Source organism: Ranitomeya imitator, chromosome 4 (assembly GCF_032444005.1).
Source record: "Ranitomeya imitator isolate aRanImi1 chromosome 4, aRanImi1.pri, whole genome shotgun sequence".
Lineage (NCBI taxonomy): Eukaryota > Metazoa > Chordata > Amphibia > Anura > Dendrobatidae > Ranitomeya > Ranitomeya imitator.
In genome coordinates this window covers 312,304,102-312,323,488 of record NC_091285.1, presented here as the reverse complement: position 1 = coordinate 312,323,488, position 19,387 = coordinate 312,304,102, and the positions used below count along the sequence as shown (strand labels likewise).

Sequence of the window (19,387 nt, the reverse complement as noted above, 5' to 3'; positions counted from 1 at the left end):
TTGATGTGGATAATGCGTCCTACATCATCCACACAGTGTACCCTATCGCACACCTGAGCAGGCGTCCATGTATCTGCCCAGCTAAGGGGAGAGCAAAGCACTGTAGTGCACATACACTGAGAAAGACCAAAAACACAATGACCTGCAGGTAAAGCCTGTGTATGTGCAGTACAATGCTCTGCCCTCAGCAGAGAAGAGAGAAGTGCGCCTGCGTAGTGGGCTTTATAGTGTTGGCCGTACTTTATATACATTTCCTCAACCCTCAATCTACTAAAATGCTAATGCATGCCCTCATCATCTCCCACCTCGACTACTGCAAAGTCCTCCTTTGTTGCCTCCCTGCTAGCACTCTTGCACCTCTCCAATCCATCCTTAAGGCTTTCCGACCAATCCACCTTTCCCCAGCTACTCCTTTGTTCCTCCATTCTGGAAATTCCTTCAATCTACTGATCTACCAGTTCTCTCAATGCTCAGCTCTATAGTCCACAATACTGATTGACAGCTTTCTGTGTACACTGTGCAAAGGCAGAAAGCTGCCAGTAAGTGTGGGGGGTGAAGTTATACAGAGCTCATGAATATGGAGGACTACATGTCAGCAGGTTTACAAGTCATCTAGTCATAATCTCCTGCTGATAAAACAGTGATTTTACAGTGATTTTTTGGGGAAAGATAGGAAGCATGTAATATGGGAGGAAATCATCTCCAACAAATAATATACATACAATAAAGCCAGAAAAGAATTGTGTTAATGCAAATCTCACCTACATTCTGACATATGTAAGTAACTAGTGTGATCGGTATACTGTTTACCTTGCTCACGACAGGAGAGCAGATTTCTTGAGTCCATTCTTCATTAGAACAGTCCTGTTTTGTGGAACAATGGTCTTTGCACCAGCCGCACTTCATATATGTAGGTGTCGAGATGCAACTGCTGCAGGACCTGTGCTGCTCACACCCCAGGCCTAATAATGGCACCTTTATTATCTGCAATACACATATAGACAAGTGAATAGATCCTGCCTTCACTCGCTGACATCATGGCTAATCCATGCACACAGACTGATAGCACAGCAGTGTTTTTACATTTGCCGTTTTTGGTAACCATCATCATATTGAAAAACTGCTTATGAAAACACTGAGCGCTTTGAGCATTTTTAACACCATTATTGCAATTACTTTATAATATATTTCGGAATTATAATTTTTGTAGCTTATTAAAAATGCATTATTTCCGGCTTTTTCAATTCACATAGAAAAGCCAATGGGAAAAACACTTAGAATAGATTCCTTACTTGTGTGCACTTTTAGAAAGAAGAAATAGAAAAAAAACTAAAATAAGAAAAATATCCCATAGACAGCTAAAACAAAAACACTTTATAAAGTAACATCTCAATGTACAAATAACATCACAGAGCGACTGCAGACTTATTGATTTGGACCGGACAACCCATTAACTTAAAAGTTGAATGTGCAGGCCAAAGAAGACTGTAAAAGCCAAATGGTGACAATATTTAATGAGAACTAATTGCAAAAAATTTAGCTGTGTGAAAAACACTAACCAAAATCCTCCTAAATATGTTACAAGAAAATGCTATGTGTGAATTCTTGGTGTGCTCCAGTTTGCAGGAACATTAAAATAGTTCTGTTCTCCTGTTGATTTCACATAATCGAGAACGTGAACATAGCGGAGTTTTACTATAGTGGAGTTTTCCTGCCAAGTAATACTGCCACAGTAACATTCACAGTAATCAGATATAAAAACAGTAAGAAGTACAATGGTCCCTTTCCTGTGATAATGAGGGTGGTGATGACATAAGCCTACTATTGGTTTATGCCTGACTTACTGCCATGGCAGAAATTAGTGACCTACTGTACAAAATCATTTTAACTGTATGAATGCAATCCAATATATCAAGAGAAATGGCTCTTGAATAAAACATTTTGTCGAGACATATACGGATCAATCACAATGCATTTTATTATATCCATTATGATGTTTCAGTAATGCAGACTATTGTCATACTGAGTATGCAATGGTATCTGTCACAGCGGAGAACTCTGGTTGGTGATGTCTTACCTTCATTCCTGCGCTAACTAAGATGTATCCGTTATTCTTGGATGTTTCATTAATGAGTACCGTTGGAGAAATAGGATGTGCATCAAGTGGAATATTAACGTGGGGTTCAGCATGACTAGAACGTGAAACAACCACCTAAAAACAAAAACAGCAAATACATTTTGTGGTCACGTCATATTAATGAAGAAATTTTTTTATTTTGATGCATATTTTGACTAAGCACATAGGCCCCTCGATTCATCAAAGATTTTACGCCAAAAAAGTGTTGTAAAAGCTTTGAAAAGTCTCCAAATTTTGTCTCAACTCAAGGGTGCGACAAAATTTTGCATCTTTAGGCAGTTACACACCAATTTTTCCCAATTCGGAGGAGCTGTGGCGGGAGAGAGTGTATTGGGCGGCGTTCATAATCCGCTGTAGCGTTCCGTATGTCATGAATCTCACTCCAGTCTGTGACTGGAGTAAGATTTTGGTCATAGTGCATGGAAGCGCTCACCACTTGTCAGACGTCCCAGATTTATGAAGATAAATCTGACTCCACAATGCTCCTTTATCAGGACTGGCGTGAAAATCGCCAACCTTAATGAATCGGGGCTGTAGTGGTAGATAAATGCTGTAAATGAAAATCTGGAGCAACATTAGCAAACACTTATCCCATATTTACAATATTTGGGAATCTAATATTTCATATAACATATCTGTCCACAATTAAATGCTGCTTACAACAGTTGAAAATATAACCATTTAGTAACCTGGGAATGTTACGTGTTAGATACCGAGGCAAACAAATTAGCTTGTTGGTGACCCCCCTTAACCTTGGCAGTACCTCTGGCATAGCTTATATGCATGTGTTCATCTACACTAAGAAAGGTGAGACAAAACTTACAGGGATTTTCCTTGATTTTGCAAAATTTGTCACAGGGCAGGACATATAATAAAGTAAAAAATCCGCATTATTTAGCCATTGAATCTACTGTTGTTCCACTTTGGTCACACTCCCTGGCACAGTAAGTGATAAAATTCTGTTCTGCTGAGGCCGATAATTGGCGACTGTGGCCACGTGACCGATATAAAGGGTGTCAACACCACTTTTGGCACCACTGAGGACCACTGGAGTGGTGGTGGTGATGGAACAGTGGGGCATGCAATGCGTAAGTACTAATTATTTATATGGAAGATTTGGAAAACCTCTCTAAAACTTTGGCATGTGACATCATGGTGTGTATCAAGGTTTCTTTAATTTTAAGAAATGTATTTAGTAGAATTCAAGCAAATTCTACTTTGCAATAATTGAGCAGGAGACATAAGACCAGTCCGGGGGTGGAAGACCATGTTTAAGTATTTCCATAAAGTTCATTGAGCAAGAAAGCTGTCATTGTGTCTACCGTTTCTTGATGCTTCTTATGCTTCATGCTCTGGTTCTCGGAGATAATGAACACAACTGCTACCTTTTAATAAGTGACCCAACCTACAGCTTAACAAGTCCATCCTGAAATAAATACTGACGGATCTTTCCCATTTCTGCTGAAATATCTAATTACCTTGCTGACATTCTTGTAACAGCGGAGGAGTGATGTTAACTGGCAATGCTGCTCGGTTTTACGCTTTCCAGAAAAAAAGCCCATTGTGAAATACCTCATTCACTTTGCACCCAACAGCTGGACTCCTAGCACTGTTTTCCAGCCGCAGCCCGGACCCTAACAATGTGAGAAACCCAAACAGCTGCAACGTTTCAGAAAAAAACCGAGCATGTAAAGCTTTTCACCAAGTCCAGCATAGGAAGGAAGTGAAGCTGTTTCTCTTTTCCTCTTTCTACTTGGCAGCTGCCTCAAGAACTATATTACCCGTCTACGTTGTCATATTCACACTGTCTAATAAAGAGCTGCTAGTGAGCAGAAGACAGACCCCAACACTTCTGGAGCCAAAACATCCCACTAAATATGCCACTATTAACATCTCCAGGCTTCTCACTAAAACCATCTGTCCAAGTATAGACCTAATGAATTTTTACTCATCTGTATCACTGTGAAATCAATCAACATAGTATTCTAATAAGCCAAATAGTTATATAGGAGTTCAACAAGTATTTTTAAAAAAGCCTTATCTCCAAGCTATAGTATTCTATATATTAAGAGGAATGTCTGTAATATCTATTATTTTATTTTAATACCTATAATTAAATTATATAAACACAAAATAATGTTTTTCAATGTAATGATAATAATAAGAGTATAATAATACATAATAATGTAGCTATTTATTTTTTTATTATTATTAAAAATGTAACTGGGCAGTCATGCTTTATTTTCGTATTGTCAGTACAGACATTACATCAGGGTGTGTGATATATGCTTTGTAGAAGCTGAAATATGTGGAAGTCAATTGTAATATTACTGTGAATCACAATTAGATCATATTTACACCGGTTTTTATACAGTGAATTTATTTTTTTGCTCTCCTTCAATCAGCCAATGGACAATAACATTCACTGTAAAGTAACTTGCCATGAAGTGGTCAGTGGCTATTTTAGTAATATTGATTTGTCCATTAAAAGTTTTGAGTATAGTGAAAAATAAATAATAATCATCCATGAATATCTGCATGACTGATATTGTCAGCCTTCGATATTTTCATATCACTAAATATTAGTAATCATTAAAATATGAACAATAATAGCTTTGTGTAATGGGCCTTTAAAAATGGCTATGCCTATACTGTACATCTAAAATTATGTAATTGCCAAGGCCAAAATGATGAATGAAACCAAATGGTAAAAAGCGACTAGATTGGCTTATACTATGTGTGGTGATCTTTATCAGTTTGAGCTTGTTAAACTGGACACATAATGGTATAATCTGCAAGCTATATGAATGGCTGCAGAGCTGAGTAAAACATAGCCTCTGTTGTGGAAATATTAGCCTGTACAGTTTAGGTTATAATTTATGATAAATCCAAGGGGATATAACCAGAGATTTTTATTTGGAAGTGTGTACTTCATATTGATCAATCATAAGCAGACTGCAACATAGAGGGGAAGAAAGACCACGGCCCTGATCTAGCTTAGAACAGGCTTTCTCCTGTGTGACACATGTAATGACACATAGCTTTTCTCTCACTGATTTCATTGCAGAACTGTGTGTGATTATAGATTGCTTAGAACAGAGATGTGTATGATTACACACACATTTCATCTTCCAGAAGTTGGTTTAGGGAAAGGGTCAGTACAACTAAACTGAGCTCTGATTAAATCCCCTTGGACTCATCAAAAATTATAACCCAAGCTTTCCAAACTACTATATCTGCAATGGAGATGAGAAATTTATAAAAAATAAAAACTATGCTTTATTCAGCTCTACAGTTATTATTCCATGATATGCCTAGTTTATCATGCTAAAATTGGTGAAAGATCCTCTTTGTAATTATAGGGTTCTGTATACAGTTAGAGTAGTCAGACTGTGGAATGCCCAAAAATCGCAGCGTGTTCATTAAATTTGCGGATTTTTAGCGGATTTGCCGCTATATTATTGCATTGGAAAGCTCCGGGGAAAAAAACGTGAAAAATCTGCAAAAAAAGCACAAAAAACGCACAAAAAAGTGAAAAATACACGTGTGGATTTCCTGCGATAGTAGTCCGGATTTGCTCAGGAAAATTCTGCACACTTTCCTGAACGTGGGCACATAGCCTAACAGCTTTTAAAAAAGGGATGAAGGATTTCCTCAGTACACATAACATTGTGGGTTATAGTTAAAGGGTTTGTCCAATTAAAGCAGATAAGTCTGCAGTCACTCTGTATGACTGCAGAAGTATGAACCCCCCCAGCGCACTGTGCACTGTGGTGATTCGCTGGGTGCAGCCTCACTCCATACACTTGTATGGAGCGATGTCGTGCCCTCTAGTCTGTCACGCCTACTAGACGGCTGTGCCGTTGGACGGAGCGCAGCCTCAGCTCAATACAAGTGTATAGAGCGAGGCTGCGTCCATACTCATACACTCCCTCCAATCCTGGGTCTGAAACTGGCAAATCCCGGCAATCATAAGTCTGCAGTCACACAGAGTGACTGCAGACTTTTCTATTTTTAACCTGACAACCCCTTTCAAATTAGTAACAAAATATACAATTGGTGGAGTAAGGTTGAACTTGATGGACCTAGGCCTTTTTTCAGCATATGTAACTATGAAACATTGCTCTGAACTACATGTAAGGAGACACTTTGGTCATCATTTCAAGGTATGAAATATATTGAACACAAATGGTAAAATTAGCTTTGTAGGGTACGCATGCCATTAATACATCTTAAGACAAGTAAAAAAAATTAGCTAAAAGATGCCTCGTGTCAACATGGAGACGCGCGGAAAAAAAAGTATATTGGACATGACATCCTTTCCAAAGGTGAATAATTAAATGGTAAAAATCACAATTTACCCCCATCTAGTCACAAAGGTTGAGAGGTTTATGGATGATTCTGTGGTCTGATACATTTTTTCTGATGTTTTGCGGCTAAAAGGTGTTTTACTAAACAAGGTTACAGCACTATGCTTTTCCTGTCTTGATTATACTCACTTCCTGCTGACAATCAGATTCTTTGCTCTCCACAGGACGAGTGAATACAAATTTTTATGTACTTTTTTACCATTTAATTATTCACCTTTGGAAAGGATGTTATGTCAAATATACTCTTTTTGCCACTGCGTCTCCATGTTCACACGAAGCTTCTTTTAATTAATTTTTTTACTTCTCTTATTTTGTAATTTAATAACATATGTATATTCTACTCATGAATATTGCTTTAAGTCTCCTCATCTCGGCATGCTTAGCATGTCACTCTCCGCAAGGAGAAACAATAATTCTTGTATTCCGACTCATGAATATTGGCACTCCTTTTTATAGATTTCATCTGTTTTTTTGTGTATATATAGTATGTATGTAGTGTGACCTAGTTAACCCTAGAACACATATTGGGGGCCTTTTAGGCCCCCATACTTAACATTTTTGCTATTATCTGCAAAATTACTTTAGTTAGAATTTTGAAACTCCAGGTATTCCTCAAGTATGTCGTTGTTGATAATATCCAGTTGTTCATATAATTTTTTTCATAGGCATTATGGTGTAACAATGCTTGTTTGGTGAAAACTACATCTGTATGAATTGGGGGCCTTTCAGGCCCCTGCTATTTTTATCATGTTCTCAGTAGTGTTTGTGTCTCAAGTTACTTTATTTGTACTCAGTAATGCTGGTGGAGGGGCCAGGGTGTGGATAATAACATGTGAGGATGTCATGTGATTTTTGGAGGGAGTGATAAGGCCATGACATCACCTCAGGTCCTTCAGAACACAGTAATGAGCTGTGTATAGAGTACTGAGGACAGTATACACTGTGAGCTAATTGCTGAAGGACCTGTGATAAGATAAGCTGTTGAGAGGAAATCTGATTCATTTTCAATTTCTGTTTCTAAGAAGCTTGCAAAGGCTAGAGCTTGTGAGCCACAAAAATCCAGAGAATTGTACACCACCTAAAGTATAAAAGGTAAGAGCTGCTGAGGGTGAGAGGAAAAAGGGGGACATTACACTTACAGTGTGTCACACACAAGCAAAGAGTGGACAACCCTGATTCTGTTCATTGTTTTTTCTTTTAGTTTGCTAACATCTAGTCAGCAATGGCACACTCTTCCTCCAAGTGTCTGACTGACCAAGAGATTGAACGGATTATGTTTCAAAGCGATGATGAAAGTGAGCTATCTTTGTCTGATGAAGAATATCTGCCAACAGCTAATCAAACATCCTCATCCAGTGATCCTTCTGATGATGAAGAAGTGAATCTAGTGGATCCTCAAGAAGTGATAAGCAGAACATCCAAAACGAATGTTTTTTGGGACAGTAATCCTACAACACACAATATTGTGAGACAGGCTCAAGGAGCTGTGGGAAGTCCCAGTTACTTTACCCCTAAAGATGTATTCTGTACTTATTTTTCTGACAATATTGCAGAAGAGGTCCTATTATGTTCAAACCTAGAATGAAGATGTATCGCTTCTGCAAAAAATAAGTCCTGGAAAAATATCTCAAAAGAGGAACTTTATGCATATATTGGACTTTTACTGCTGGCAGGGAGTCAAAAATCGTATGATGTCCCAATATGAGAATTATTTCTGGACCCACTTTCTGATCCACACTATAAGGCGACAATGTCAGTGGGCAGATATGAGGAAATTAGAAGAATCACTCGCTTTGATGATAAGCGAACTCGTGCAGCGAGGTTTGAAACAGACAAATTAGCCCCTATCAGTTATATCTGGAACATATTTATCAAAAATTGCACAAAACTTCTGAAAAAATAACATGTCAGAATTGTTTGGAAGACTAATATAATAGAAAATAAAGTTAGAATAAAAATGTAGCTGCAGCTAGTTTGCTATAGATTTCTATGCTTTTTTGTGTGTTTTCATGTCTTTGTGTGAAATTTGGGAAAAAAAAAGATTTTTTGGTGTTTTCTGTGAAAAATTATAATTAAAATTTTGTCCACTATTCATATTTTTGAAATAAACTTGTGAAAGTTATTTAAGTGTGTTTTTCTACATTATGTGCATTTTATACTGAATAACATACACCAAAATTGGTGGGAATATAATTCTTAAACAAAATAAATACAAGTATCAGATCAAGACTGAGTAATTTACATTATAAGATATATATGAATTTTTCTCGTATCTACTTGTAGCCACTTAAACAATTATACACATGAATTTGAATCTCAAATTGTATTGATTAACAGATATTGACTCTACCCATTGTCTACATATCCATATACCCAATCTCTCTGCTCACCTGTCTGTTGTGTTTATTTATTCCGTGTAGTCTTTTACATATTACATGAATGAAAGATTATATATTTCTTTAAGTTATTTAATAAATAAACCATTTGAATCTTTTATTTCAATTGTCGCATTCCCTTTATAAGTTATATACCGTAGTTCTCTCTTAACATACACTTAATTCTTTGGTTGTTGTAAATTGGTAATATCATGTCTATTGAGTTTACCTGTATGAAGCGTCCCTCTGAAGTGCCGAGATTAGCTATGGTAAGGTCACCTTGAATAAAGATGGAAATGGATGTCAGCAACACATTGTTAAATTGGCCCATTAATAAATCAAGGCGCTGTATTGGCGAGGTAACTTCAAATCGATTCTCTTCAATTGGTGATGAACAGTGGGAGACATTCTTCAAATAAGTCTAGAAAGGAAATAAAAAATGATTTACCAGACATATACAATATACAGCAGGATCTTATGTAAAGTTGGTGCAAATCCACCTCAAACATTTCCAACTTCAAGAAGAATAAAACATTTCTGCAGAAAATAAGTAAATATAGTTACCGTATATTTTTGTGCTGCCTTTGTAAATTGTAAAATCGCCATATACCGAGCTAAAAACATCTTTTGAGTCACAACAGCAGAAAAACAAAGGAATCAGCACCAAAGGGAATCCAAACCAACAGCACTAACAACTGAGCCACCGTACTGCAAATATAACAATCTATAAAAAGGAATATCTTCCGACAGACTTACATGTTTCAGACAGAGCAACTTGTCATAGCCTTCATTTAAAATGTCGAAATCTAGCAAACAGATCCTTCTCGCCATTTGGTAGGTTTCTCACTAAAGTCTGCAATACACATTAGATGGCTGTCTGCTAAATAAAGGTTTGTTTTGGCTGATCTGACCGACAGCCACCTCGACTGTCTCTACCATACACAGGAGCACTTGCTTGGTCAAGCTCCCGTGTCCTCTATTAAGAGAACCACCAGTCTATCTTCAGGAGAACAATAGGATCGGCAGTCCAAAGTCTGATCCTTAACTCCCACAATGGATCCCCATACACATTAGACTGTCAGCTGAACCTATCGATATCAGTAGGTTTGGATAACATGTGTCTAAAGGTACCTTCACACTCAGCAACTTTACAACGAGAACGACAACGATCCGTGACGTTGCAGCGTCCTGGATAGCGATCTCGTGTTTGACACGCAGCAGCGATCTGGATCCCGCTGTGATATCGCTGGTCAGAGCTAGAAGTCCAGAACTTTATTTCGTCGTCAGGTCGGCGTGTATCGTCGTGTTTGACAGCAAAAGCAACGATGCCAGCAATGTTTTACATGGAGCTAGCAACCAGCGAGAACGATAAGTGAGTCGCCGTTACGTCACTGCATCGCTCTGGAGCTGCTGTGTTTGACTTCTGTACAGCGACCTAAACAGCGACGCTCCAGCGATCGGCTCGTTGTCTATATCGCTGCAGCGTCGCTGAGTGTGACGGTACCTTAATATGTATGGCTGACTTAGCTCATTGGACTGTTGGCCAATACTGCCAACATAAGTGGTTTGGACAATGTTCATCTAAAAAGTAGTTACAAACTTTGCTAGCTTTTCAGAATTATTTAATATTACCGAAATTTTATGAAATAAATAATTGTAATGCCTTGATTTTTTATTTTTTATATGGGGACCAAAAGGCAGAGGTCTTCCTAGTTTTTCCCCAACTCCACAAAATGTTAAAATATATGGTATTGTTATAAAGGTGGAGACTAAGTATCTTATTAATATCTATATATATACTGTATCTATCTATGGGTACAACTATGAACAAACCATTAGCACTTTAGCACTTCAGTAATTAGTCTGTACTAGTTCTACTGTGATACATTTTGTGCTATTTTTTCAGGTGTTTAATGTGATTTTATGCAAACACCTCCAATAAACTCCACTAATGCCTTATTTGATTCTTCATAGGTTTCATCCTCATATAGTCTAGACAGTTCATTTATATTCTGCAGCAGTGTATTGTGCTTCACAATCCTCCTCTCTGAGCATGTTAACTGCTCTGAAAATTCAATCGGAATCTATTAATTGGTAATGTAGTTAATATTGATGATTGGCTTTCATTTCAGACAGATGATACTGGCCACGTATAGAAGTCCTCATGAGGAAACACATCAATGAAGCAGTCTTCAGCTTGTGGTTTGCTATTTTTCCTACTGTTGTAAGCTCACATTCACTTATACTATTATGTACAGATCTTAACCAGCACAAGAATGCAGTACTTGGTTTTCGCTGATTTTACTAGTTCTCTAGTAGCTCATCAAATACAGAAATAAGACGAGTCTTTAAAGAAGCTTTCCCAGAATTTCAGAGCCCTGTCTTTATTAGAGCGCTTGGTAGATTCATTATCTATTGAACCGATGGGACTGCCAGTAATAGCTGGGTGCTATGTTTTCCTTTTTGCAGCTGTTGGACCCCCAGCTGTTATCACCTATCCCTTATGGATAGGGGATAACTTTCAATTCTGGGAATACCCCTCTAGGGGACAGATAAGACGTTTTGTTTTCATAGGTATACATGTTAAAATATGCTGTTCCCATTTTGAGGTCTGGTTCATGAACTTTGCACATTACGTAATAATATAATAATAGCATAAACTATGTATTTTTTTCCATTTCATGTAGAACTTTTTTTTCAAATGCTTGACATGGGTTTTGCTGCTGAACCCCCAGGCAATCAGGTGCTATCCCTGGTGGACGTTGTAGCTGGTCACATATTTCTGCTCCAGCAGTGACAATGCAGTATTAAATACTGATGACACGCAATTATACACTTCTTTCCCTGACAGCACCCCCCACCCTAATACAAAATACCAAGGATTGTCTGTCCACTGCCTCTAACATCATGTCCTCCCTCTATCTGAAACGGAATCTCCAAAACTGAACTTCTTGTGTTTTTCCCCTCTACTAACCTAACTCTACCTGACAGTGAAATTACCCTGGAGGGTTCAACCATAACTCGCAAGCAGCACGCCCTCTGTCTTGGGGTTATATTTGACACAGAACTTTCCTTTATTCCCTATACCCAATCACTCGCTCGCTCATGTCGCTAGCATCTTAAAAACATCTCCAGAATCCGACCTTTTCTCACCTTTGAAACTGCAAAAATTCTTACTGTCGCTCTTATTCATTCTCATCTGGACTACAGCAACTCTCTACAGATCAGTCTCTCTCTAACTAAGCTTCCTCCTCTCCAATCTGTCCTGAATGCCACAGCCAGGGTCATATTTTTGTCCAGCTGCTTCACTCATGCTTCCATCTTGTGCCAGTTATTACACTGGCTACCAATCCGATATAGAATACAATATAAACTCATATCTATCATCCACAAAGTCCTACACAGTTCTGCACCGACCTATATCTCCTCCCTCATCTCTATCTATTGCCCTACACTTGCCCTCTGTTCTGAAACTGATCTTAGACTAATATCCTCCATAATCCGAACCTCTTCTCCTGTGCTGTGCCAGTTCTCTGGAATGCACTACCCCAAACAATCCAACTATTACCTGTTAGGGTTGGCGGAAAGCACGAATATATTTATTAGATGGGATTGGTGCGTTCGCAACCCGGGATCCACCGTGCAGGAAGGAACCTGCTGCTAAGTAAATGGCGGCACTATATGGCGGTATGAACCAGCTCTGTTAGCTTCACAGAGCAGCCGAGAAAGCAAAAGCTCTGTGCCCTGTTAGACTTTCACAGAGGCACAGGCTAACTACCCAAATGAGAGCTGTCAAGTGGTCATGCATGCACACAAACTCCTCGCCGGAGGAGCCAACATTCTAGGGGCTTATTTCAGCTGGGTCCCTGAATACACACAAACACAATCTCCTCGCCGGAGGTGCCAGCATTCTAGGGGCTTATTTCAGCCGGGTCCCTGAACACATGCAAATGCATGACCACACTGGTGCAAAGCACATAACGTAGGAAGATACTAGCGCATGGCCGTGCGGCCATGCGAGCCTTAAATAGTTGCAGCACGTACAAGACCTTCAAAGAAGGACCAATGGAGTTGCTGCAGTACCTGAGCATGTCACCCTAGATCTCCACTGAGAGATCTTGCCCTGGGCATGCTCAGAGTGCAAGCAGGACTTAGTCCTAGCACCTACAAGGACCTTCCAAGAAGGACCAATGGAAGTTGCTGTGGTACCTGAGCATGTGACCCTAGATCTCCACTGAGAGATCTTGCCCTGGGCATGCTCAGTGTGTGCAAAGCAGGACTTAGTCCCAGAAAAGCCTGCTCGCCGTAGATCAGTGCAGGGTACAATAGCAGAGCCTGGAGAGGCAGTAGTAACCCTTTGCATAGTATCAGTCTCAGTGAGACGCTGGAAGCGACGTCTCCGCTGAGCAGGCTCCAGTGCGGCCAATGCAGAATGGGAGACCGCAGCAGACACGGATCGAGATTCCCCCTGTGCAGCAGAGGAAACTCGACTCCTAACATTACCTAGCCCCATTTTTAAGCGCGATTTAAAAACACCTCTCTTTAAATAAGCCTATCACTTCAACTCACTAATCTAACTCTTCCCTGTCCCCACCTTTTAAATATTATTCAGAACCTGCTCCCTCCTATTCATCTGTCTCCTCATCCTCCATGCACATAATAACTGCAGATGATAATTGCACTTAAACACACGGGCTGATGACCGGATCATGCAGCTTTATATGAAAATACCTATCTACTATATAATTGTCTAATGGTCACTTCCGTCTTTCTGTCTGTCGTTCTGTCTGTCGTTCTGTCTGTCTGCCACGGATATTCATTGGTCACGGCCTCTGTCTGTCATGGAATCCATGTCACTGATTGGTCGTGGCAAAACTCCCACGACCATTGCCACGACCAATCAGCGACGGGCGCAGTCCGACGGCTACATGGCCGCTCCTTCCTCCCCGCAGTTAGTGCCTGCTCCGTACTCCCCTCCAGTCAGCGCTCACACAGGGTTAATCGCAGCGCTAATGGACCACGTTATGCCACAGTGTAACGCACTCCATTAACGCTGCTATTAACCCTGTGTCACCAACTTTTTTACTATTGATGCTGCCTATGCAGCATCAATAGTAAAAAGATCTAATGTTAAAAATAAAAAAATAAAAAATCATCATATACTCACCTTCCGGCGCCTTTCCTGCTCCTCGCAACGCTCCGATAACCGCTCATTGCATTGCGATCTCGCGAGATGATGATGTATCGGTCTCGCGAGACCGCTACGTCATCATCTCGCGAAACCGCAATGCACTCTTGAGACCGGAGCACACGAGGAGCGTCGGTAACCGCTTCCTGGATCCAGGGGCCAACGAAGGGTGAGTATATAACTATTTTTTATTTTAATTCTTTTTTTTTAACAGGGATATGATGCCCACATTGCTATATACGTGGGCTGCGCAATATACAACGTGGGCTGCGCAATATACAACGTGGGCTGCGCAATATACAACATGGGCTGCGCAATATACAACGTGGGCTGCGCAATATACTACGTGGGCTGCGCAATATACTATGTGGGCTGCGCAACATGCAACGTGGGCTGCGCAATATACTACATGGGCTGCGCAATATATTACGTTGGCTGCGCAATATACTACGTGGCTGGGCAATATACTACATGGCTGGGCAATATACTACGTGGCTGCGCAATGTACTGCGTGGGCTGCGCAATGTACTGCGTGGGCTGCGCAATGTACTGTGTGGGCTGCGCAATTTACTGCGTGGGCTGTGCAATGTACTGCGTGGCTGTGCAATATACTACGTGGCTGTGCAATATACTACGTGGGCTATGCTATACACTACGCATACATATTCTAGAATACCCGATGCGTTAGAATCGAGCTACCATCTAGTTTATTATAATGGCCAGACCTGAAATAACAAGCACTTTTCACCTACTGTGTTCCCCCCATTTCCTTGTAGATTGTAAGCTTGCGATCAGGGCCCTCACTCCTACTGTAACTGTTCAACTGTCCTACCTTGTATTGAATTTATTGTCTGTATATGTCCCCGCTTAATTATAAAGTGCTGCGGAATATGTTGTTGCAATATAAATAAAAGTTTTTTGCTTTTTTTTAATAAATGCCAGAAAATCAAATGAGTGGTTTTCTGTTTAATCAAATCTTTTATGAGATTTTACAATACAAACTGCACAAATAATTACAAAAATGTGAGAGTAGATGAGGCTGGTATACTTACTTTGAAAATATATTTCAGAATAACTATAAAATCCTTTTAAAAAATTCTACTCAATTTTCCTTCACCTAGCCTGATCGTCCCTCCTCCCTGCTACTCACACTGCTCAGTACACTCTGCAGCTGTCCTTCAGGATAAGTGTTAGGTGATTGAATTCACTCTTTAACTGGACTCATAAAAATGCTCATTTTAAAGTGTGGATTTTGCAGTAATTCTAATGTAAATGCACCACACACACCAGGCTTGAGGGTTATATTTAAAAATGCATAAAGTTTATATTGTGAAATTTGATGACAGATCCACTTTAATATTTTAACATGCCTGGCCAGACAGAGTGGGATCTGCTCATACCTAGTGACTCCTGTCTGGTTCCCAGAGGAGAATTGCAAGCCTTAAGCCGGCAATACATATTAGATGGTTGTTGGTTGACCGACAGCCATCTCAGCCAACTCTCCCATACACAGTAGTCCTTGTTTGGTCAAGCACTTCCGTGACTTTCTTGAGAAAGACACTGGCTGATTTATTGGCCGGCAACTTCTCTCTGTGAGCACAATGAGATCGGCAGTCCAAAATCAGATTGGCAAGATCGACATCACACCGGACCCTCAGTTGGCACCCCCATAGAAATTAGAACTTCAGCTGAACCTATTGATAGCGGCAGGTCTGGCCAACAGTCTAATATGCATGGGGGCCCTAAGACTCATCTCATTAATAATTTTTGGAATATGGAAGTCACACTAAGACAAACCCTTTAAGTTAAAATTTTATATAATTCCATGTACATTGCCTGAAAAAATGTTGTAGTATTTTTACTATTCACATGTCACCCTTCCAATTCCCACTTAGGATTATTTACGGAGCAGCACTTCATTTTATTTCAGAATGTGCACATTAGTTTACACATTACTGCAAAGGATCACCAAAAACAAATGAGCACGTCATGAGCACAGTGATGAGATTTATCTGCTTATCATATGGAGATGTACGCTTTTGTAGATACTAATTTGATTAGTGCAGCAGAATTAAACGTTATTGACTCAGACAAATATAATACACTAATTAGTTTGTTCTATAAGCAGAAAACTAATTGTGAGATATAGTTTTATCGGAAGCAGCAAACAATGCAATTCCCTGATACAATGTCACGCGAGCCTGGTGTAGACTCAATCTATTTGTGCATGAGATTCCCAATGTTATAAAATTAATATACCAGTGAAGGAACACACATTATTGTGGGTCATCAAAGTAAAAGATTTCATGGTCCGCTGAAATCCAACATGACGGATTCTCTTTTCCCATTTGAAATCAGTATAAATAATAGAATCATTGTGGATTTTATGGGCAGCCCTACATTATACTAAATATGGCTTATGTCAGCTTCAATTGACTACCACCCTATACCCATGTATGATACAGTTAAGGCCAGGTTCACATTGCGTTAACAGCAGCCCGTTCAACACATGCGCAAGTACAGATGTGTCATCGCGCTAGCGCAGATAGAACTAGCAGATGCTCTATCTGCGCTAGCAGTGACGGACCTGGAAACGCTGCAGCCCGCGTCCCAGGGTCTGTCACTCAATGACGGCACATCGCAAGCGCACGCCAATTGTGGGCGTGCGCCAATGATGCGTCCGACATAGGAATTAATGGCGGCGTTAACGGACTACATTACACCGCGTTATGCCACGGTGTAACATAGTCCGTCTAACGGACGCCCATATTGAAGTGTGAACCCAGCCTTACTTGTAGCACTGTGGTTTAATAGCACATGCTCATTTCAACTAAATTGGTGCCAAGTTGTAGATAAAGGCCCTTTTGAGCGAACGTGCTCGTATATCATGTTATCTGACCATACTGTTATCCGAGTATCATGGGTGTGTTAGAGTAATATGTTTGAATCCCCGCGGCTGCATGCTTAGTGGCTGTTTAAGAGCTGCAAATCATGCACCTGTGGGACTGGAACATATTACTCGAGCACGCCCGAGATACCCGGAGCACACCCAAGCATGCTTGGATAACACGATATCTGAGCACACCTGCTCATCACTAGTAGAATCGTTTCGGATAATTGACCTGTGTAAACATGGCAGTGATCAGCCAATGAATGAGCAAAACACTCATTTTGTGATATCTTCTATGCGGCTTAAAAAAATCATTGCAGTCGGCATCACATTGCAAGTCGGAAGGGACTGAATAGGGGACTGAACAAACCTTGTACAGTTTACATCTTGATTAAATGCATAGGGCCTGATTCATCAAAACTGTTATGCCAGCTGTCAAAAGCCGCTTTATGTTCATGCAACTCAAAGCAGCACTAAAATGTTGTGACTTTTGTGTCTGGAGTCGGATTTGTAGTGAGGCACGCAAAGAGGTGTACAGCACTTGTCAGAAGATCCTGATTCCTAAAGAGGCAAACACCTCTTCATGAACCAGAACCATCTGACTTCTGCCCATCTCCCCCATCAGGAGCGGTGTGAACAATGGCGGTCTTGATGAATCGGGCTCATAGTGTCTACTACATAGGTTAGTTGAAGAGCAATAATGGTCTGAGTTCTGGTAAAGGCAAGTCCTAATGCTACAGCTTACAATGACAATGTGGCTGTCCGTACAATTATGGTAGTGAATCCGCGTAACCAAGTTTCAGAACCTAATAAATCCAGATGTGTTGGGACAGTGATGTGAAAGAGGATTAAGTCCATATGAATTCCAAAAACTGACGAGTACTATGGGAATGTCATATACTCTTACTGCTGAGGTGGGAAAAAAAAAGAAAAGAAACAAAAAAACGATGATCTGTTATGATAACGTAACTACACATTCAGATAATTGATTGGCGGATTAGTAAAAGCACGCATAATGAATTAAAGTGTCATTTTGTGGCAGTTTAAAATAATAAATGCTGAATCAGTCACTAATCTAATAAATGTCGGCAGCATTCATCTTACTGAGGGTAGAATAGATCACATTACCATTCTAATGCTCTGACAGTGCTGTCTATCTCTTTCCTTATCCAGTTATTTGGTTTCCTTTTACATTAATCTGCATTGCCCTAGAGCAGCTTAGTGGTACTGACTCACATCCATGGACCATGCCCTGATTCACCAATGCGAAATGTCAGAGTTTACAGAAAAGTGCTAAGCATTAATATTTGTCATGTAAATGGGATTTTCAATTGATAAAATGAATTCTGTATATAAAACGCAATTGTCCAATTTGCCATCAGAGGACATATGTCACATTTTTCTATATATCTAATAACTATATACTGTATATTACACCATATTTTTTAAAGGGATTTTCCACTTTGGATATCATGAGATTGGAGAACTTTTCTTAATACAAGTATATTATTAGTAGGTTGTGTATACTGCTGGGAAAATGACTAAGCATGCGCGTCCAGCAGCTCTCGGCCCATTAGGTTGACTGTCACACTGCTATATAATTTGAACACCAGGTGGTATCCTACTATGTAAAACAGTGTTCCCCAACTCCGGTCCTCAAGAGCCACCAACAATTCATGTTTTCAGGATTTCCTGAGTATTGCAAAGGTGATAATTGCATCACCACGACAGGAAAGAATTCAATCACCTGTGGAATACTAAGGAAATCCTGAAAACATGACCTGTTGGTGGCTCTTGAGGACCGGAGTTGGGGAACACTGATGTAAAAAATACAACAAGCCTTCACTGGATTTTTTTTAACAGCATATAATTGACAAATTGATACATACAATAATATTTTTGGGTATATGTACAATGCATATTATATACCATTAGTTTTTTTTAACATCTATGCAATGAATAGTTAAAGTTGGGACAATCCCTACTGTAAAGTCAGGAGCCAAGTGTTAGAATTATTTTTCAAATATTTGACAAAAATACATTTCTTAGGCTAGATTCCCATTGCGTTAATGGGACTGCGCTAACGGACAGCGTTGCATGGCGAAATTAACGCCGTGCAACGCGTCCGTTAGCGCGCCCATTAACAGCAATGGGGACGCGCATCACTAGCGATGTGCCGGTGTTTTGTGGCGCGCCGCGGACGCTGCTTGCAGCGTCCGAGGCGCGCCCGCGGTCCGTCCTCCGCTCTTGCAGATCGGAGATCTGCGAGAGCGGGGACGTTTAACGCGACCACGAAAAAGACATTGCGTTAGCGCAATCCGCTAGCGCTAGGCGCTAAACGGATTGCACTAACGCAATCTGAACCTAGCCTTACACAGGTTGTGACTTGTTACTAGAGATGAGCAGATATTTTAAATTTGACTTTGC

At 40.1% G+C, this 19,387-nt stretch overlaps 1 protein-coding gene across 1 annotated transcript in view; it reads right to left on the bottom strand.

Moving 5' to 3' along the window:
* MET (MET proto-oncogene, receptor tyrosine kinase) overlaps positions 1 to 19,387 on the bottom strand; it is a 200,333-nt gene that overhangs the window by 96,767 nt on the left and 84,179 nt on the right. The window contains exons 3-5 of the mRNA XM_069764843.1: positions 9,112 to 9,303; positions 2,078 to 2,212; positions 811 to 984 (exon numbers count right to left, since the gene is read on the bottom strand). Of these exons, the coding sequence (XP_069620944.1) occupies positions 811 to 984; positions 2,078 to 2,212; positions 9,112 to 9,303 (501 nt within the window). The remainder of the gene's footprint in view (positions 1 to 810; positions 985 to 2,077; positions 2,213 to 9,111; positions 9,304 to 19,387) is intronic.